Source organism: Sorex fumeus, unplaced genomic scaffold, assembly GCF_029834395.1.
Source record: "Sorex fumeus unplaced genomic scaffold, SorFum_2.1 ptg000063l, whole genome shotgun sequence".
NCBI lineage: Eukaryota > Metazoa > Chordata > Mammalia > Eulipotyphla > Soricidae > Sorex > Sorex fumeus.
The window spans coordinates 12525756-12547736 of record NW_026606120.1 but is presented as its reverse complement, the minus strand read 5'-3'; the positions used below and the strand labels follow the sequence as shown (position 1 = coordinate 12547736).

The window sequence follows — 21981 nt, the reverse complement described above, 5'->3', positions numbered from 1 at the left end:
TTGCTCAGGGAACTATATGAGGTGCCAGGGATTAAATCGGAGTCTGTCACATGTAAAACAAGTGCCCTGCTCTCCTACCAGCTCGCTGTACTTTTGCCTATGCCCCATGCAGAGTATCTTACTGTATTTATTTTCCAACCACAGTTGACAATAGATAACTGAAACAGAAAATGAAACCTCAAAGAGATGACTATGTAGCTATAACTAAAATTTAGGTAACTCATATAAATATTTGGCAACCTTTTTATTTTTTATCCTGTCGAAAGACCAAATGCGTTTTACAGATTGGAAATTATGATGCTGACTGCTTTTTACTTAAAAGATTTTCCCATTAACTATTAGGACTCTGGTCTTAATTGTGTCTACAGTTTTTTGTTTTTAATCTTCAATTTTAATCAAGATTGAATTAAAGTTATTTTGCGCATTTAATAATTTATACCCAGAGACCTTTGATGTGCTGAAGTAGATTAAGGAATAAGAAATAGAACTCAGTGAAGTTGGATAAGGAAATAGAAACCCTAAACCAATCTTGATAACTAACTTGAACTTAGACACACCTGAACTTTGGCTAAAAAATTTTCCTATTTTCTCCCCAGAATTAATGAGTGAAATCTAGGATTCATGAATGAATAACACAGTTCGGGAATTTCCGGTCAGAGTAAGCTTGAACTTTCTTTCCTTTTTTTCACTTTTTGAAGGGGGAAGCGCCCCAGAGGCCTGGTGCCCACTCCTAAGAGTTGTTGGCCAGTGGAGCCAAGGTTCAAAGCCAGGGTTTAGGGCTATGCTGGGGTTCGATACTTGGGAATGCTGGGACCACCTGGGCCAGCCCAGCTGTGCTCAGGGATCTCCAGGACTTCACTTAGTGATGCTCGAGGACCCAGCAGTTACTATCTCTCTGACCTTCAGAATTTAACTTTGTCCTATAAGTTTCAGAATTTCAAATTATGATGGAGTGAATGAAATTAAAAATACTATTCTCCTCCTGTATATCAAAGTCTGCTTTGCTCATCATATTATGCTTATTCAGCATCCATTGGTTGGTTTTCTTCCCACACTGTTAAAGAAACGAAGTATAGCACTTGGAGTTACTAATAGGTGTTTTTTTTTTTTTCTCTTTTGGGCCATACCTGGTCATACTCAGGGCTTAATCCTTTCTCTGCAGTCAGGGATCACTCCTGGTAGTGCTCAGGGAATCATATAACATGTCAGGGATTGAAACCCACGTGGCCAAGTGCAAGGAAGAGTCCTACCTGCTGTACTGTCACTGTGCCCCCTAGCTTTTTTTCCTTTAAAAATTTTTAAAAAGTAATGTTTTATCGCTCTATTTCTGTTGTCTGGCTTCAAACATGTTCACTGGTGAAAAATTGTGTGAGTGTTGAAGATGTTCAGTGCAAATATCGGATGGTACAGACCATCATGATGGAGAGTCCATCAGAGAGGCTATTTGGAGATTAATCTTAAGGAATGGAAGGTTGTATGACACAGATAAATACTACACAGCTATTAGGAAAAATGAAATCATGAAATTGGGTTATAAATGAATGGACATGAAGTTTATTATCATGCTGAGTGAAACGAGTCAGGAAGGGATAGACGTAGAATGATTGCACTCATGTGTGGGACATTAAAAAACCATAGAATGTGACAAATACCCAAGGTCAGTAAAAACACAAGCCAAGAGGATTGGTCCACGGTTGGAAGCCTACCTCAGGTGCTGGGGGGACAAGGCAATTCAGATAGAGAAGGAAGCGCTGTGGCAGTGATAGTTGGAAATGATTGCTCTGGATAAGAACTGCTAGCTGAAAGTAGCTAACGGAACAAACATGATAGCTTCATAGTATCTGTATTGCAATTTATGATGCCCAAAGGGAGAGAGGAAGGGAGGGAGAGAGAAATGGAGAGAGGGAGGGAAGAAGAAGGAGGGATGGTGCCTGCCATAGATCCAAACTGGGGGAAGTGGGGGTAGCATGACGGAAACGGGTCATTACTGCTGGGAAATGTACACTGCTGGCTAGGTGGGTATTGGAACATTGTGTCACTGAAACCCAATCATGAACAGCTTTTTAACTGTGTATTTCAGGGTGACTCAATAAAAAAATAAAAATTTAAAAACAAAATGAAACAACGGAAATTGTGTCTGAGGGAAAGAACAGAGTGAAAGGCAATGCCAGGAAGAATTTAGGATATATTACAATGATGATAACAGGACCATTTAGGTATATTAGAAACAATGTGGTATTGGACATAAATGTTGTTTGTTAAATCATACAAATTAGGTTAGCATTTCCTCTTGTGTTATCTTTCATGCTGTCTTAGGCTAATGACTTGAATTCCCTTGGAGTTACTAAGATGAACATGGCAATATAAACTTCATAGTGTTGTGGGAGATTGAAAGAAGAAATCCAGTGAGTATTGTGCAGGGGCCAGGGTGACGGCACAGTGGGTAAGGTGCTTGCCTTGCTTACAGCCAACCCGGGTTCAAGCCACATTCCATATGGTCTCCTGAACCCTGCTAGGAGTAACCACTGAGCATCACCAGGTGTGACCCCCTAAATAAGCCCAAAAAAACCCAACAAAAATGATATCATGCAATACCCAACACATAATATGCACTAAGTATCTCTTACATAGTAGGTGTATGTCGTCAGTAAGAAATCTTTACTTCCCAGTTTTTATTGAGACACCACAATTTACAATATTGGGGATTTATTAGGTGGAGCAGCACCCAGCAATGCTCAGAGGTTACTATAGTCAGAGAATCACTTCTCTTGGTGCTGGGGACCACATGGGATGATGGGATGGAATCTAGGTCGATCAGGCACAAGGTAGGTCCCTTTCCCACTGTACTATGTCTGTAGCCCCTATAATATTGTTGATAGGATTTCTTTCAGACATACAAGGTTCCAATCCAACCCACCACAAGAGTTTCAATGTTTTTCCACCAGTGTTCTAAGGTTCCCTTCTCTTCATATACTCAACTCTGTAGGCCAGTGCTCAGGTTCTGCTGTCATTGGTCATTTGTTATTTCCTTATGGTGTTACTTTGTATCTCATGTATGAGATTATTCTATATTTGTTCCTCTCTTTCTGACTGACTTCAGTTTGATACTCTCTAGCTCTTGCTGCAGCAAATTTCATGATTTTTATCTTTTCTTATACTGCTTGGGGGACCTTATGAAATGCCAGGGCTCGAACCCTACTTGCTATACTATCTCTCCAACCATCCCACAATTTCATGATCACCTGTTCTCAGGCACTTGGATGTTCCTGGTTACATTGTGAATAATGCTGCAATGAGCATAGGAACACAAATATCTTTTTGAAAGTGTTTTTGGGCCCTTGGGATAAATTATTTTTTGAGAAGTCTCCATACTGTTTTCCTTAGATATTCACACCAACAGTGGGTGAGGGTTCCTTTAACATCCCCACTAGCACTGGTTGATTTCTTTTTTTTTTTTTTTTTAATGTGTGCCAGTCTCGCTAATACAGTATCTCATTGTGGTTTTCATTTGCATTTCTCTGATGATAAATGATGTTGAGCATGTTTTCATATATCCAGTGGCCATCTATATGTCTTTTTCTTTGTCTTTTTTAAAAATTTTGGGTCACACCCAGTAATGCTCAGAGGTTACTCCTGGTTTTGAACAGGTAATTACTCCTGGCGGTGCTTGTGGGACCATATGGGATGCCGGGGATTGAACCCGGGTCGACTGGGTGCAAGGCAAACGTCCTACCCACTGTGCTATTGCTCCGGCCCCTATATGTCTTTTTAAAGGAAGTCTCTATTCAGTTCTTCTCCCCATCTTTTGGTGGGGTTATTTGGGTGTTTTTTGTTGTTTGTTAATGCTTGGAAATTCAATTTCTTAAATTTTTGAATTAGCTTTTCAAATGTTTATGTCTTGGTACCCTAAGGTTCGTTGTGAAAGAGTTTATGGTGTCTTGGGTTTTAGTTCAGCTTTGCCTTTGGCTTGTGATTCTTTTTTAAATTGGAGCCAGAGCAATTGTACAGGTAGAGCACTTGCCTTGTATATGGCCAATCTGGGTTTGTCCCCAACACCCTAGAGCCCACCAGGTGTGATCCTGAGCACAGTGCAAGAAGCCTTGAGCAATGCTAGGTATGGCCCAAAATGCAAAAATAATTTTTAATTAAAAAATAATATTTGTGCAGGTATTTGACATCTAGAAAATGCTTTGTGTTCTTGCCTGGGAAGTACCCTCTAAGTTTGGACATAGTGTTCCCCCCTCCACCCCACCCTCAGGTTGGGGGGAAACTGCACACCCGATGATGCTCAGGGCTTTCTCCTGTGTCAGCACTCAGGGATCACCCCTGGTGAGGTTTGGGGGACCCTTTGTTGTGCCAGGGATTAAACCCAGAATAGCCACATGCAAGGCAAGAGTCTTACCTGCTGTACTGTCTCTGGCCCCTGGACATCAGCTTTTTAAACCTACTGTTTCCCTCTTCTAGGAAAATAGGAAAACGAAAAGCAAAATGTTTCTAATGTTGTACTGATTGAGTTATTCTTCCTGCTCAACTTAGAAATTGTATATGGTTTTTGTTTTGGTGTAACCCACTGAGGATGATGAATGGGATTTCTGTTTCCTATTTGGCCTGGAAGACTTTCCAAAAGACGACTTTATAATGATGATGAACTAGGTGAAAACAGTGTGATGTGTGTGGGTGTATAAAAAAATAAATTCATTATGGTAGTATTGAAAGAGGAAGCTAATCTGTGTTGTCAGCTTAGGCCACTGCTAACTCGAGTCATTTCTTGACAGCTGAAACCATTTCTCAGAAAACATACCCTGGGGGTGGGAGGTGAAGGAAATCTTCATCGCAAGTTTACTTAGTTCTTATGGTTAATAAACCACAGTTCTATTTAGGTATTGCATTTCTTCATTCAACCAGCGATGAGAAGAGAAGATTATGCCTTATGGGGGGGGGTGGTAATTCTCTATAGTTCTGCTATTGGTGTTAGTAGATGTTGAGAAAAAAGATTTCCTGTGAAGTGTGAGTTGTTAGTCTTATAGTATCTCATGCAATATAAGTTGAACTTTTAAAATTTTTACCTTTGTCAGATCCTTTAAAAGATAGTGAAGAGGAAGATAATCTAATACTTAGACTGATAGAGTACTGTGGCCTTTGGATTTACATATAGCCTGAAGACTTGGGTCTCTGTCATTTTGATGATCACAGGTTCCTGTGCAGAATAAACTGGAGGCAAGAGAGAGCCCTTTCTTTTCTTTTTCTGTAACTCTGAAGTCAAAAGTTTGATTTGAAACGGTCAGTTCACAGTTATTGGACTGACTGATGTTTGTAGGGCAGGAGTTTGGTCCCCAGGTTGTAAAAGGACTTGTCCACTCTCACAGGTATTTTATTTATTTGTTTATTTATTTATTTGAATCACCATAAATTAGAAATTTATGATTGAGTTTCAGGCAACACCAGTATCCTTACCAGTATCCACTTTACTCTACCAGTGCCCCCAATTTCCCCCCTGCTCCCCCAGCCTACCTCTATAGCTTTTTTCTTTTTCTGTTTTCCTCCACCCACACCTGTGTCCTCTTTTCCTTTTAGGCACTTTGGTTTACAATGCTGTTTCCAATCAAGTATCATGCATATAGCACCCAGTCCCAGTGTGACCACTGCTTCCCTCTGTCATTCTCATAGTGTTCCCATCGCTGGCTTATCCGTACCATTCCCCTATCCCAGCCCAACCCCCACCGGTGGCAAGCTTCCTGTTAATGGCCAGTTCTGCTCTTCATTTCTATTGCCTTTGGACATTAGTTATTCCTCTACTATCACAGATAATTAATTTGCTTTTGAGGTCATATCCAGCAATGCTCGGGGTTACTCCTGGCTTGCACTCAGGAATTACTCCTGGCGGTGCTCGGGGACCATATGGGATGCGGGGGATTGAACCCAGCTCACCCTTGTGCAAGGCAAACACCCTTCCCACTCTGCTATTGCTCTGGCACTATTACAGATATTTAAAACCATACGTTGGATCTTGATTCATGTAATAAGGAAAGACACAGTCCCTCTATGTGGTATTTTGTTTTTGGTTTCTTTTTGGGGCCACACCCCGCAATGCTCTGGGGACCTGGCTCTACACTCAGGAATTAAACCTGACAGTGCCCAGGGAACTATATGGAATGCCGAAGTTTGAACCCGGGTTGGCCATGTGCAAGGCAAATACCCACCCTACTGGCTGAATTATTGCTTTGACCCCACAGTTTCTCATAAATAGTCTTTGATAGTTTCACTTCCTGAAATGTGTACAGTTTTAAAATGTTTCATTTAATACCTGAAATTTTTTTCTTTATTCAGGTTTCCTTCTGACTTAGCAAGTGATGGACACTTTTATTTATTTTATAATTTGAATGGGGTCTCCCTGTGCTTGGCCATCTGGTGTGGGTTCTGTCAAACTCAGGTTTTCAAACAGGCAAATATGCTCCACCTCCTCTCAGTTATCACCTTGACATAATTTTTAAGAAGGATTTAATCCCTTATCAATTATCACCTTGATGTAATTTTTAAGAAGGATTTATTTCCTGTTCTGTGTTATATACTGATATTTTTTCCCCTCTTGGAATGTAGCTCAGTTCCACTGACCTCAAGAGTGCAAGGCAGGTGCTCTGCCACTGAGCTCCACCAATACACCTTTTAATTTTTCTTAATAAAACAGAACAGATAAAATAAACATGATATAGATGTTTGAGAGTTTTTTTTTAATCTGTCTTGAGAAAATAAAAGTTCAGCTAACATTTGTAGCTAATTCTGAAGACGTATAGTTTCCCATAACTGCCTTTTTGATTTGAGCAAAATAAAAACTTCTTCCCTAAGAAAAATTCGGTGTTATTTTGCTTTTACTGACTTTTTGTAAATAAATGTCATCTGGGAACCAGGGCCACTTGTCAGGGCCAGGCCTTATGTCCTATATCCTTTTGGTGTAGGACACAACTTCAGATAATGGATCTGTCCTTTTGTTCGTGTATGGAGCATTTTAATGTACTGAAGTGACACCCGTGTTAATTTTCAGGGTGGGAGAGAATGGCAGCAGTTTCTGAATCAGATACCTGAGGATAGAACATCAAATACCAGGACCAGCGCAGCAGTGATGACAGCTTCCTAGGCCACAACTGGTGATTCTTAGGAGGCCATGTGATGCTGGGGATCAAACCTGGGTCCAGCACATTTAAGGCACACACCATAACCACTGGCCTATTCTCCTAGCCTTGTTTCAAATACCGTAAGAACAAAGGGTCTTCCTGCTGAAGGTCTCTCTCTTAGGCTTGGTTCTTCCCTAGCTGTAAAAGACTCAGGAATGGTGGGCAACAGAGCAGTTGAGGTCCCTAAACAGTTTTTATGGATCTGGTTTTTATGGATTACTTTTTGTGGCCGAACTGCTGTTTTTAGTTGTGCAACAGATATGATTAACCTCGGGTTTGTGTTCTTTCTTGTAATTACAATGTGAGGAAATACATTCCTTTGGCTATTATATTTTAGTGGAACTTGAATTTTAGGGATTAGTGACATTTTAAAAGCATTCATTCTGATGTATATTATCTAGGAGATTGATAGTTTTATTTTTTTAATTAGGCAGCTAACCTTTTTACTCTCACATAACAGATAAAGAGTCATCAAACTGTTAAAAAAAAGTTTTAAATATAGTGCTTGCTGACATCATCTTTCCGAGAACACTAGTATAAGTGATTTACTATAACAAGATGTTACTTTTCCTGTTGGCAAGTGACATGTAATATTTACAGAGGTCTTGGGTTAAATCCAGCAGAATCATCTCAGATAAATTGATGGTGAAACTAGAATCATTTAACATTTTCTTTCATATGGAGGTAATGTAAACAGTTTTTTAGTTTAAAAGAGGGGAGAGTAGATTTTTATATAGATTTTCTTTAGAGAGTGGATATTTTTATATAGATTTCCTTTAGAGAGCATTCCTTGTAATAGAATATATTCTCCCGAGTTAAGCATCAAGTATTTTCCAGTATATTTTTCACACATGTACTTACCATAGCTGTATATTTAGGACTCTAAGTTAATGTTAATTCCCTCTTATTCTTACGCTTTTCCTTCTTTCAAACCAAAACACTGGGGAAGCATTTAAAATTAGTGTTTCTAACTTTTTCTTCTAATACAGTAAGTTAAGGTAGAGTCTTAAAACAATACTACAGCATCCTACCACTTTTTGTGTAATAAAGGTCTGATCTGAATCTTTTTTTAAAAATTCGTCTTGCCTAGGTTCGAATGGCCTAGGTTCCACCTCTGGCATTCTTTAAGATCCCCTGAGCATTGCTGGGTGTGGCCCAAAAATAAAAACAAAAAATTCTATAAGAGGACCTGAAAAGATAGTATAGCAGGTAGTGCTCTTACCTTGCAAGCAGCCAACCCAGGTTCAGTCCCTGGCACCCTATATGATATTCCACGTCTTGCAGGGGTGATTCCTGAGCACAAAGCCAGGAATAAGCCCCATTCACTGGTGGGTGTGACCCCCTCTCCTGCATCCCCAAAAATTATAATGGAGGGCAAGGGATAAGACTAATGTGGTAGGGCACAGAATTTGATCTCAGAACTGAAGGCAGTATCCCTGAGCACCAGAGTAACACCCAAACATCATCAGCATTGGCTCCTTAAAAAAAAAATAAATCACTTAAATGCTTTTTTGGGGTTGTGGGAGAGGGCACACCTGGCAGGATAAGGGAAACATATGAGATGCTGGGGGTCAGCCTGGCTTGGCTGCATTCAAGGCAAGGGCCCTACCCATTTTACTATCACTCTGGCCCCAGGCATCACTTACATTCTAATGTAACAATTTTTAAATGCCATACGGCAAATTTTTTGTATCCTACTTAAAATGTCATAAGTTCTTAAGTATTAAGTGATCTATTAGTATTGGGGGTTCAGAATTCTAAAACGTCCTTTTTCTTTTAGAAGGTTAGTATTTTATTCCTTTCACTATATTAAACTCCTCAGCTAATTTGTTGAAATAGCTAATCTGCTACCACCCGAAGCACTTTCTGTCGGCACATGGAGGATTACATTTTTAATACTTTATTAGCAAAAGGGATTAATTCAGGATTTGACTCTGCTGATAGTCTGTTTTTCTTGTTTTGTAACTTCCATAATTTTATATATCAGGAACATAAATATTTAAATAAAAGGTTTGAAATGACAGTTACACTTTATCATTCTCTATTTCAGATGATCACAGTCGTGTTAAATTGCAAAATGCTGAAAATGATTATATAAACGCCAGCTTAGTTGACATAGAAGAGGCGCAGAGGAGTTACATCTTAACACAGGCAAGTGCTGTGATTGTTGGGTAGATGTCCAGGTTATGTGGTTGGGTGCTGTAAAACATAACTGAAAGTATGGCTTGACTGTTTTGGGAAACAAAATGCTATGTTAATAGGGGTTTTTTTCCTGCTTATGTAATTGTAGGCTGTATTTTGAAGCTTTGTGTACATTGGATCAAATTAGAGTTTTTTTAGCAGTATGTATTCTGCGAATGGAAATAGTTTAATGAAGTAGCTTCAGTAACTGATGTTCCATGCTAAATTGTTGATAAATCTTTGTTAGTGCTCTGTTGATTCTCCCATTTCTCTTCACATAGCTCTATCATATTAGCAGGCCTTTCATGATTACAGGTCGTCTTTTCTTCCCTGTCTCTGTCACATATTTCAGTGTAGTAATACTGAGATCAGGTGTCCAGGTGAATGTCAAGGAGACCTGTATCAGTCTCTGTCATGTGGTGACCGAATCCAAAACATGCCCTACTCTGAAAATGTGACAGATAGGAGTAGAAAAGAGGACCTGTAATTATGTGCATTCATAATACTTTTAATTAAGCCAGTTTTACAGTTTTAAAATAACTTCTATTTGTAAAAAATATTTAAAAATAGAAAAGAATAACTACCTTAGATCTCTTACCCAACTCCTTAATTAAACCTTGATGTTTCACAGTATCTCATTTTGGTTTTGGTTTCTTTTTCCCCATCCAACCTCAAACAGTATTTTCAACCTTTGTCTTAAGAGGTGCAAACTCTAGATTCAGTTTCTATGCTCAAGTGACCCAATCTCTAATGGATTTTCATTTGCCCATTCACAAATACTGGAGGCCTGTTTTGCAGCGTGTATGGGGGGAGGGTGACATTGTAATAATATAATAGATAATTCAATTAATAGATAAATCGATGATCAACGGGAGGGCCTTTACTTTACTATAATAGATAATTTAAAAACTTGCATCACTGTCACTGTCCTCCCGTTGTTCATCGATTGCTCGAGCGGGCCCAGTAACGTCTCTATCGTGAGACTTGTTGTTACTGTGTTTGGCATATTGAATACGTCACGGGGAGCTTGCCGGGCTTTGCCGTGCGGGAGAGATACTCTCAGTAGCTTGCCGGGCTCTCCGAGAGGGTTGGAGGAATCGAACTCGGGTCGGCCATGTTGGCTGCGTGCAATGCAAAAACGCCCTACCCGCTGTGCTATCGCTCCAGCCCCAAAACTTGCCATAAATAAAATTTACTTAAAAGAAGTAAATTTAATAACAACCATTTTGTAATTTTTTTTAACTTTTTGGGCTAGTGCTGGCAGGTTCAGGGGACAGGGGGTGTCAGGGATTGAATGCAGGCGTGCTGCGTACAAGGCATGCAGATTATTCGCAGTACTATCTTCCAGCCCCAATAACATTGTTTTATGTGTTACATAATTAAAATGTCAGAATAACCCTCTCTGGTAAATACTATTATCTTTATCTTACATAGTAGGACTTTAAAGAAGCCCAGGGACATCAAATAACTTTATCAGACTGATATAACTGGGAAGATGAAACCAGAATTTGAAGCTCTGTAGTCACCTTTGCTCTGTGGCTCATACTCGTTGAGGATCATGGGGGTATACGAGTAAATGGAGTCATGTGAGGGACCAGACTCAGGGCCTCATATAGGTAAGGCAAGTGCTCCTCAGTTCCAGTTCACCATTCACCTCTGCCACTTTGTAGTTGTTGCGACCTTGGGCAAATTACTTAATTCCCAAGCCTCTATCTCTGTATTGTTCATGGGAAGATGTTGAAAGAAAATCATATAGTGACTGGCATTATATAAATTACTGTGGCAAACATCATGTGGGTTGTTGCCAAATCCGTTACTGCTTTTTATTAGTAGTAATAAAGATAATGACCCATTACAGAACATTATAAAGAATATCACCATAAAGAAAATGCCTGTTTAAAACTCTAGTGATTGTGTTTAAACTTCCTGTTGGTTTGGTCTCCATGTCCTGACAGCTGAGCTTATTCAGTTAGATAGAGGGACTCAAGCCTTTCCCTAGTTTTTTATTCTTTCTTACATTTCCCCTTCTCCATAATTTTTCAGGGTATTTTTATCATGGGCATTTCAAATATCACATTATATATCCTGGTGCGAGGGGTTGGATCTGAGTTGGCCACTTGCAGAACAAGCATCTTAAACCATTGTACTGTCTCTCTGGCCCCTACATGTGGATTTGATCCCTGTCATCCTTGGGAAGTGAGGGTTAGGGAGATAGATTAACAGGCTGAACCCAACATCCAGGTTCAGGCAGAGGAGAGAGCCAGGAGCACTGCCTCTGACCCAAAGAAGAAGGAAAAGTGCAAAGTGATACAGAATGTTTCTTAATTCTGGAGACACTATAAAAGCCAGAATAGTTAGGGAAGATTAGCCAGAAGAACACTGCAGTGAGCAGGACATGTGATTTGGCCATGGCCAACCCAGGGATCAGTCCCTGGCACCAATATGTTCCCCAGAGCCCATCGAGAGTGAGTCCCTGAGCACCGTTAGGTATGACCCCAAAATAAAAAAATAATAATGAAATAAAAAATAGAAATTTCCTTACATGATGCAGACCTGGGTTCAGTCCCCAGCACCCCATATTGAGCCCTTGAGCCCATCAGGAGTGATACCTGAGAACAGAGCCGGGAGTAAGTCATGAGCACCACTGGGTGTGGCCCCAGAAAATAGAGAGAAAGAAAAAAATGCTATTCTCCTTGTAGAAATTTACATTTTGTAAGTAAAGAAAGTTGGTATTTCTGGTATTCTTCTATTCCCACTTTGAAAATTAGCAATGCATGTTAGCACATCAAACGTATGTGAATTTGTGTGTGCTTATACATTGAGTTGTGATATTACTGTTAAATAGATAACATCCATTGTTTTTTCCACATAAAGGGAATATCATTTAGTAGGGATTTTCTCACTGCTCTTTTTTACCTTACAGCATTTTCAGAGTAGAGCAAGCAGTAGATTCCGTGCATCAGTTGAGCAGGACAGTCTCCTCACATGTTGGGTTGCAGGTTCTCAGTAGATGTCTAGCATTTTTATATCTTAGAAAATAGTTTTAGTTCAAATAATATTCATAGAGGTTCTGTTTCATACTACTAAATGCTTCACTTCTCTTAATGTGGGGAGTATAACTGCCCTAAAGAGGCGTTTCATTCAATGAATCAGTTTTTTTGTGCGAACCTGACACCCTGGGTGTCTTGACTATCCTACCAGCTCTGACCTTTCCTGGACCACACTGGAAGGGGAACGTGTGTTTTGAGTTATTTTAGTGAGGTCTCATTCATTTTAACCTTCATTTGTTTAAAATTAGGCATGATTTGGGTATAGCTTTGCATCTCTTATCCTTTCTTCTGCCCTACGCTACCATTAAGCAAAATGAGGAGATAATTAAAAGTATATATACTTCTTCCCCTCCCCACCGCCATTCTCACAGGAATATTGTAATATCTGTCATCTCTTTTATGCCTGCCATTGTGGCTGCATACGCCACAGTTTTGTAGAGTAATAGTTTCATAGTGGTTTAGGTACTTTGAAATTCCTGCTTTTCCTAGAAATAGTTTTATAGTTAACTTGGGTTATTTGGCTGCCTAGTAACACACAAGTTTTCCCTTATGTGTTACTTGTCAGTGCCCCATGGAAGCAGAACTCTCTACTATAGAAGCTGGAGAGAAATTTCCCTTGCCGTCCTACTTTGCAATTCAACATATCTGATCAACCAGATATTTCTGCTTGAGATCTCGACTCTGGTTTGCTTACGGCTTATCCATGCGCACTACAGCACCTTCATATGACACTGCTCACATAGCAAAGTGACAGTATCTAAAGCAGTGTCTGATCCCTACCTGACTCTTGTGACAAAATCTTGCCCTGGTACCGTTTCCTACCCAAGCCAGGTTTTCCAGCTCGCTCAGCTCAGAAAGTTACCTGATTGCCTACATAATGTCCTTTTGCCTAGGTAGTAAAAAGTCAGTTTTGATGAGTTATAACCCCATATCCTAACATGTACAGGCATATTTTTTGAAGTCAAGTGTATTTAAAGTCATGATGTAATTCTTTTGGTTCAGTACAGACATGCATTGGAGATAACTGGACTTTATTCTAGATCACCTTAAAGTGGATTATTACAGTAAAGCCAGGTCTCTAAATTTCCTGTCATGTGAATTTTTTTGTTTCCTAATGCATAAGTTAGATTTATACTATACTATCAACTGATGAACAAATGGTAGCGTTCTCTCTAGACAAATCCATGCTTGAAATGTGACACAATGTGCGGGCATGCTGTTGGAAAAATGAAACTTTTTTTGTTCAGTTTCAGGTTGTCACAAAGCTACAGTTGGTAGAAAACACAGAATCTGTGCCATACATTGTTCTCAAACTGAAGCTCTTGGAGAGTTTCCTTGAGCCTTGTACCATCCCTTCTCTTACCCACTTTTCTTCTTTGTTCTGACAGGGCCCACTTCCTAATACAGGTTGTCATTTCTGGCTGATGGTTTGGCAACAAAAAACCAAGGCAATTGTCATGCTAAACCGTGTTGTGGAGAAAGAATCAGTGAGTATTTATTGTTTGCAGCTTAATATTATTTTCTGGATCATTATCTTATATGTGTTTCATATTTTTTTTGAATATTCATTTTGGCTTTTAAAACTAAAAAGCTAGTGGTTAACTTTGTTTTGTTTAAACCAGAATACTTTATCATTTTTATTTCTTTAAATATTTAGTGACAATTATAGTCCATTCAAGATAAAATATAGAATAGAGGGCTGGAGTGATAGCACAGCGGGTAGGGCGTTGGCCTCGCACGTGGCCGACCCGGATTGATTCCCAGTATCCCATATGGTCCCCTGAGCACCGCCAGGAGTAATTCCTGAGTGCAGAGCCAGGAGTAACCCCTGTGCATTGCCGGGTATGACCCAAAAAGCAAAAATAAATAAAAACCCAAAAATACAGAATAGATACTGATGCATAGATCTTTGGAGTCCCTAGGCTTAATTAGAATCATTACACTGTATTAATGGAATGGAAACATTTGGTAAAAGATTTAAATAACAGTGTTTTTATCTCTAAATTATTACCAGTTTTTAGGTTCTGAGGTGGTAACTATGGGAATGTTTGAAGTTATGGTCTAAACACAAAGTTAGTGATACATCTTTAAGTCCTTTAATTTTTGTAGCTCTAGATTTTTTTCTGTCCAACAAGTCCATCTGTTTTCTAAAGCTTAAAATCTTAGACTGCTCTGTTTCTTTAGATTCTTGATTCTTATTTTTATCTAAAGTTTTAGTTGCACACTTTAAACAGTTGCTGGAAAATCTTCTAATCTATATCTGATATGAACTGGCGTTGACATACCTGAATATCAAGCAAAATCAGGATAGTCATTTCTAGGAGTTCTTCATGTCTTGCAGTATGATTTTAAAATTAGTTGACAATGACATTGTCAGTTTTAACTGATGAACAGCATTGTAAGCTAAGTGGTTTATAGGTTTCATTTCTTCTTTTGGAGTATATAGTTGCCTGGGAATGTAGCTCAGTGGCAGAGCATCTGTGTGTGTTGCTGGGGATTTGCTCCCAGCTCTGCCCCTACATTGTCACCACAACAAGCATGTAACCCCTGGTGAGCACCACAACCAACTGTGAACCCTGGACATCACAACAGCAACAAAGGGAAGGGGAAATTATACCTATAAGTAAAAGACAAGCCAGTGGTAATTGGCAGCTATGTGTATTTATGAGTTTTAGATGCAAATGCTTACAAAGATTCAGGCTGAGATTCAAGCTTAGTTATTTTGGGTAAAAATACTTCATAGGTGCTGATGTGGATTTTTTTTTTATTTTATTAAAAGCCCGACTGTGTCTGAATATCTTTAATGATGCTAACAGACATCATTAGTTATTGTTTTGTTTCTCATTAATTAGGGGTTTCAAAATGATGATATTCCTTCTTATGTTTTTGTTGAGATATTTTTATGAAAAGAAGCTTTCTATTCTAAATAGTTGTGCCCCCCCCCCCTTTTTTCTTTTTCTTTTTTTTTATTTTTGGCTTTTTAGGTCACACCTGTGGTGCTCTGGGGTTACTCCTGGCTCTAAACTCAGGAATTATTCCTTGTGGTACCTGGGGACCATATGGGATGCCGGGGATCAAGCCTGTGCCAGATGCATGCAAAGGCAAACACCCTACCCTCTCTACTATTTCTCTGGCGCCAGTTGGCCACTTTTTGAGGAAAAGAGAATTGGAAAGAAAATCAACCAAGGAAAAGAAAATTCTGTGCAGGTGGCCAGTGAGAATTTTGCGGGTGTGTGGGTGGCAGGGTATAAATTACTAATAAAAATACTTGAAAGTGGGTTTTTCCCCCATTTTGTTTGTTGTTCTTTCCCATTCCTTGTTCTGATGATCAGGGACCACACATGTGCTTGGTTGTGGTGCTCACACCCTTAGCCTCAGTATTTGCTGGGGGTCACAGTCTATAGTTGTGGTGCTTGTCCGTATTTTATTGTAGGGCTCAGCAGAGACTACCCAGCTGGCCATGGTATTCTGTCCTTAGAGGGACCATAACTTTTGGTTGCCAGATTCACACTGGTGATGGCTTCTAGTGTCAGAGGCCAAAGGCAAGGGAGCTGTGGAGTTCAAACAGCAGTGCCGTTGGGATTTGACATGACGTTTGTGGCTGCACCAGAGATCAAAATCACAGTGACTTTCTAGTGAGGCAAGTGTCTGAACCACACTGCTCAGCCCCTTTCTGTTTGCTGTAGAGTTTTCTTGGTTGTTTTTAGTTTGGAGCTTACTTCTGGCTTTGTGCTCAGGGATCAATCCTGATGGGGCTCAAGGGATCCAGCCTGGTTCAGCCCCATGCAAGGTAAATGTCCTTCCCTCAGTACTAGCTCTCTGGTCCCTGTTTGCTGTTTGCTGTTTTTTTAAAGTTACACCTTAGCCACATTGTCAGAGCATATAGCATGCTATATCATCTTTCTCATATCCCTTATACAATCTTAGTTCTGCAATTCTGTATGTAGACACACAGAATGTATATTGCTGTCTCTCCACTTCTGGCTTTAGTGCATTCTCTAGCAAGGAAGGACTGAGGCATTATAGCACATGTCCATGACAGTTTATGTGATGTCATAAGACTAAAAAGGAGCTTGGGGAGAAATAAAATCCTTGTCCTCACATTCTTCTTTGAGCATCTTAACTATATTATTCTGCTTTCTTCCTGGATTAAAAAATTGCCATCAAAATCAAATCTACATCTTGTTTTTAAGATTTTATGGTGTGTGAGGCACACTCAGCAGTGCTCCTCCCAGCAGTGCTCGGGGATCCTGTGGTGCTGGATAAACCAGGGCACCTGCATGACAGCCCTTTGAGCTGTCTTCCTGGCGCAAGTCACTTGTTCTTTTTAGTTAATGATTATTCCTCCTTTTTATTTAAATCCCATTAATTGAATCAAAACTTTTTTTTTAAAAAATTACACAGTTTTTATTTGGAGGTTTTGAAGGGAAGGAAGGAGAGAAAGTGAGAGGGGAGAGTAACCTACTCAAAAGAGAGTCCGGGCTTCTCCAAGGGCGGAAAGAGAGCCCCTACACACATCCCAGCAATAGACATGAAAACATTAAAGTACACATCTCTAGAGGGGAGATGTGGGCGACACATGTTCTCAGGTAGCATATGCGCCTCAAAACATTTTTGTGTGGGTCATTCTGGTCCAAATTTTCCACATGAATAGTGTGTTCCTTCAGTTTGTTGTTTCAGGTATTTGGAGGCTGGGGAGTGACAGATTTACACCATCCCCTGTAGTGCTCAGGACTTACTCCTGGCTCTGTGCTCAGGGGTGACTCCTGGAAGTGCTTGGGGGACCTTAGGTGGTGGCAGGAATCAAAGTAGGGTGAGCTGTTTGTAAGGCAAGTGCCTTAATTACATCTGTACTCTATCTCCAGCCCCTACTGCCTCTACTATCTCTCCAGCTCTCAACCCCCTTTTTTTCCTTTTTCACTGTCACTGTCACTGTTCTCCTGTTGTTCATCGATTTGCTCGAGCGGGCCCAGTAACGTCTCCATTGGAGACTTTGTTGTTACTGTGTTTGGCATATTGAATACGTCATGGGTAGCTTGCCAGGCTCTCCGAGAGGGGCGAAGGAATCGAACTCGGGTTGGCCATGTTGGCTGTGTGCAAAGCAAACGCCCTACCGCTGTGCTATTGCTCCAGCCATTTGTATTTGTTGTTACTTGATTGCTTTGGTGTTTGTCTTTGGGACCTAACATACAAATGTTCAGTTTTCTTTGTCAAATTCTGTTATCTAATCTTATTTGTCTTTCTCTATGTAATATGTTGACTATTCTTTGCTTCCCTCTGCATTTGTCACCTTTCTTGCTAATTGTGTTTGTATCTTATTTGTATCTCCTTTTTTTTTTCTTTTGACACCCAGCAATGCTCAGGAGTTACTCTTTGCTATGCAATAGGAATTACTCCTGAAAGTGCTTGGGGGAGCATATTGAATGCTGGGGATGGAACCCAGGTCGGCTGTGTGCAAGGCAAATGGCCTTTCCTGTTGTATTATCATTCCGGCCCTTGTATCTCCATTTCTTTATTTAAAAAAAATTCCTCTTCCTCTTCCTTTTATCTTAATATGTTATTTGCTCTTTAGTCATGCTTTGTTCCTTCCAGTTCATTCCTCTTTCCTGAAGTAATATGTGCTATTTTAATTCTTTTCTATATTTCATCACTTCATGTTTTAGTTCTGATTCTTATGCTGTATTCTCCTGCCATTTAAAAAATATCTTTTAGCACTTTTGAAGTTTTAGTTCATACCAATCCAGAGACTTCTATTGTGTTTATAAGTTTAAGGTGTTTGTGATTTGGAAAAGGAACAATGGCCATAGTTTATAAGTATGCATTTCTGATACTTTTTCCCCCAAATTAAATGACTTTTTCTCTTGCTTTGCTTCAAAGTGATGTCTTCATAATTTGGCTTTGGGAAGATCTTTTTATTGTGAGAATTTTGAATTCCCTATCAGTGGCACTGTAGCACTGTCCTCCCTTGTTCATGGATTTGCTCAAGTGGGCCCAGTAACATTGTAATACATGTTACTGTGTTTGGCATATCAAATACATCATGGATAGCTTGCCAGGCTTTGCCATGCAGGCAAGATACTCTTGGTATCTTGCTGGGCTCTCTGAGAGGGGCAGAGGAATAGAACTCAGGTCAGCCCGTGCAAGGCAAACACCCTACCCGCTGTGCTATTCACCCAGTAGCTCTGTCAAAATGTAACAACTTTTGGTATTGGGACTTATCTTCAGGTTCTTCCTCCTGACTTTAATTGGTAAATATGTGATGTTATTTCTAAATACAAAGTATTTTGTAGCAGATTCATAGGTATTGATGGAAACTTTGTGAAATTAAGTTTTTCCAATACTTTATGAAAGATAAGGTGCTTGCAAAAGTTTGAGTCATTTAAAAGCATAAAGTGAATGCTAATTTGATCTAAAATATTCGTTTTATTCTTTAGAAATGACATTTCTTTTGATAAAAATATGTTTATGATTTTTATGGTATTTAAGTTATGGAAACATTTTGTAAAACTGCTTTTATGTGTTTCTTACCAAAATACATTAAGCATTTCAAATGGTAGTGGAGTGTTCGGAGATTTGGGTACTTAAGATAAAAATAGAGCATGTATGGTATATGGTTTGTTTTTATCTTCCAACTTTTTGTGGTTTTATAGTATCTATAAACTAAAAAATGTATATACGTTACTCTTAAATTCAGGTTAAATGTGCACAGTACTGGCCAACAAAAGACGACCACGAGATGCTGTTCAAAGAAACAGGATTCAGTGTGAAGTTCTTGTCAGAAGATGTGAAGTCATATTATACAGTACATCTACTGCGATTAGAAAATATCAATGTAAGACTTTTCATGCCCAAACGATTGGACTTACTATGAGTTTAAGGATTATTTCTTGTTACTATATTAGAAATTGGTGCCACACATTTAGATAAATTCTAATAATGTATAGTCATAAACTTTCATTTTTAGATTGCTTTTTATATGTGGAAGCTCTCCAAGGACTCTCCAGAAACTAAAATTGTTTGAATTCAGGTTTATATTTGAGGTATAAATATATTTTTAAAATGCTTGATGACTAAGAGAGAGGAACTTAGAATTAGGTCAGCCTGGAATCAAATGCTACCTCTGACTTAATAAAAGTATGTTTTGGACCTGTTCCTTAACCTCATGAAGACCTTTCTTATGTATAAAATGGAGATTAAAATATCTCCTTCTTAGGTTACTGTGTTACTGTGGAGATCAGATGAAGAGAAGAATATGAAGTACCTGACGCAGTTGTTGATATCCGATAAATGACTACTGTTGAGAGTAGCAAGCAGGTCAGCAAGGTAACTGATAAGAACATAGCTAACTCAAGTGATTCACAGCAAAGAATTGTCTTTGTTGAATTAGGAAAAATAGTGAAATTAATTTAGCATGAGGTCTTGAAAACTTTCCCTAGAAGTATGCATGTTGTTTCTTACTACTTGGTCTAGATACATATACATGGTGGATTATGAACCTGCTGTTGTTATAAAGTTAAAGATCATGGCAGTTCTTTCCCCTTTTCTCTTTTGCCTTCTTTATGTTGTAATTAATTGGGATATGTGAGGCCAAAGAAATAGCACAGCATGTAGGGCACTTGCCTTGATCCTGCGTTTGATCCCTAGCACCCATATGATCCCCTGAGCCCAATAGGAATAAGTCCTAAGCACCACTGGATGTAGATCCCCCCCCCGCCAAAAAAAATATTTTTTAAATAATTGTAAAATGTGAAAGAGAGATTTCTGTGATTCTGTTAGAAAATAGGAGAATTAGAACATGGGGATTTGGGTTGTGTTTTGGTTTGCAAAAAAAATATGGCTTCTATAATGTATGAAGACTCTAAAATGAGTTATTTTAATTACTTATTAAGTGAATTAGGTGACTAAGAAGTATATCAACAAATTATTTGTAAAAAGGCAATATACTTAACTACTTTTTACATATTAAAAAATGTCTTGGAGTCTGGAGTGATAGTTCAGCAGGTAGGGTGTTTGCCTTGCATGTAGCTGATCTTAGTTCGATCCCTGTCATCTCAAATGGTTCCCCAAGCACTGCCAGCAGTAGTTCCTGAGTGCAGAGCCAGGAGTAACCTCTTAAGCATAGGCAGGTGTAACCCAAAAAGCAAAAAAAAAAAAAAAAGTGTCTAGGCACTTGCCTTGCATGTAGCCAACCCAGATTTGATATCTCCATACAACCTATGGTTCCTGAACTCCATCAAGAATGATCCCTGAGCACCACCAAGTACCCAAAAGCTGAACAAAAAAATTAAAAATGTCTTTCGTGATCTCTGGGAACAGTTTGTTTTTCTGGGAGAGGAGTGGGGTATTATCACACCCAGCAGTGCTAGGGGCTATTCCCATCACAGTGCTTGGAGATCATTCCTGGTAGTGCTCAGAGACTTTGCGTTGCAGAGGACCAAACCTGGGTGGGACCCGGTATCAAAGCATGCATTCCAGTCCTTTCAATATCTCCCTGGCCCAGTAGATTCTTTTATATTGCATCCTGTAAGTAGATGCTTACTGTGTGCTTTAGGCCTTAATTGACCTTCCCATGACGCTCATAATTAAGCGTATTGTGTGGTCTCAAGTCATCTAAGAAGCCTTGAGGTTGAGAATTATGAGTTATTTATAAATTCCTTACCGCATTTATTTTGCACAACTTTTCTATTTCCGTGTCTTAAGTGGTATTAAGATATATCACTATCTGCTACTGAATTGTCCAGTTCCCCTTCCCAGAAATGACTGTATTGCCACAGACTTCTTGTGGTCTCTGAATCAGCTTCTCTTGTTATTTATCCCAGTTTTTACATCTGGTTGAAATAGGTAAAGAAGGGCATACTCCCCAGCCCCGCATCACCAATTTTTATTTAGGTACCATAATTTACAGCACTGTTAATAATAAAATTTCAGGCATAGTCCAGCACCATACCTACCACCGATGAGTGTCAGTGTCCCTCCACTTATATTCCAAGTTCCTATTCTACTGTACTCCCTTAGCAGACTTTTTTTAAAAAGTGTAATTCTTATAGCCCAATCCACACATTTACAACATTACTAGCCCTTACCTTTTTGATGTGTACACCATTATCTTGGCACCACCAAGTGCCCACGACCCTCCACCAAAGTCTATGAATCATTTCTAGCCTGCCTTATTTTCCTAGCCACCCACTCTCACCTTATTTGGCATTCTCAGTCTGTAATCCAAGGTCAGGGTTTGTGATCTTTTTTTTTTTCTTTTTGGGCCACACCTGGCGATGCTCAAAGGTTCCTCCTGGCTCTGCACTCAGGAATACTCCTGGCGGTGTTTGGGGGACCACATGGGGTGCCGGGGATCGAACCCGGGTCGACCGTGTGCAAGTCAAATGCCCTAGCTGCTGTTCTATCACTCCGGCCCCAGCGTTTGTGATCATTTGATCATTTTCTTTCCATGTTTCTCTGGTATGTGCTGCCAAAACGAGCACAACCACAGATGAGTGAAATCACCTGCTGTTTGTCCTTCTGCCACTGACTTACTTGGATTGACATGATTCTCAGGTTACATCCAAGTTGTGGTCAACTACATT

The 21981-nt window shown here is 39.5% G+C and overlaps 1 protein-coding gene across 4 annotated transcripts in view; it reads left to right on the top strand.

Annotated features, from left to right (window-relative positions):
- Positions 1–21981, top strand: part of PTPN2 (protein tyrosine phosphatase non-receptor type 2) — an 82420-nt gene that overhangs the window by 29765 nt on the left and 30674 nt on the right. For 2 of the 4 annotated variants that reach the window (XM_056127505.1, XM_056127504.1), the window contains exons 3-5: positions 9220–9320; positions 13789–13887; positions 19095–19232. In XM_056127505.1, the coding sequence (XP_055983480.1) occupies positions 9220–9320; positions 13789–13887; positions 19095–19232 (338 nt within the window). The remainder of the gene's footprint in view (positions 1–9219; positions 9321–13788; positions 13888–19094; positions 19233–21981) is intronic. The other 2 variants (XM_056127506.1, XM_056127507.1) reach the window with 2 other exon arrangements.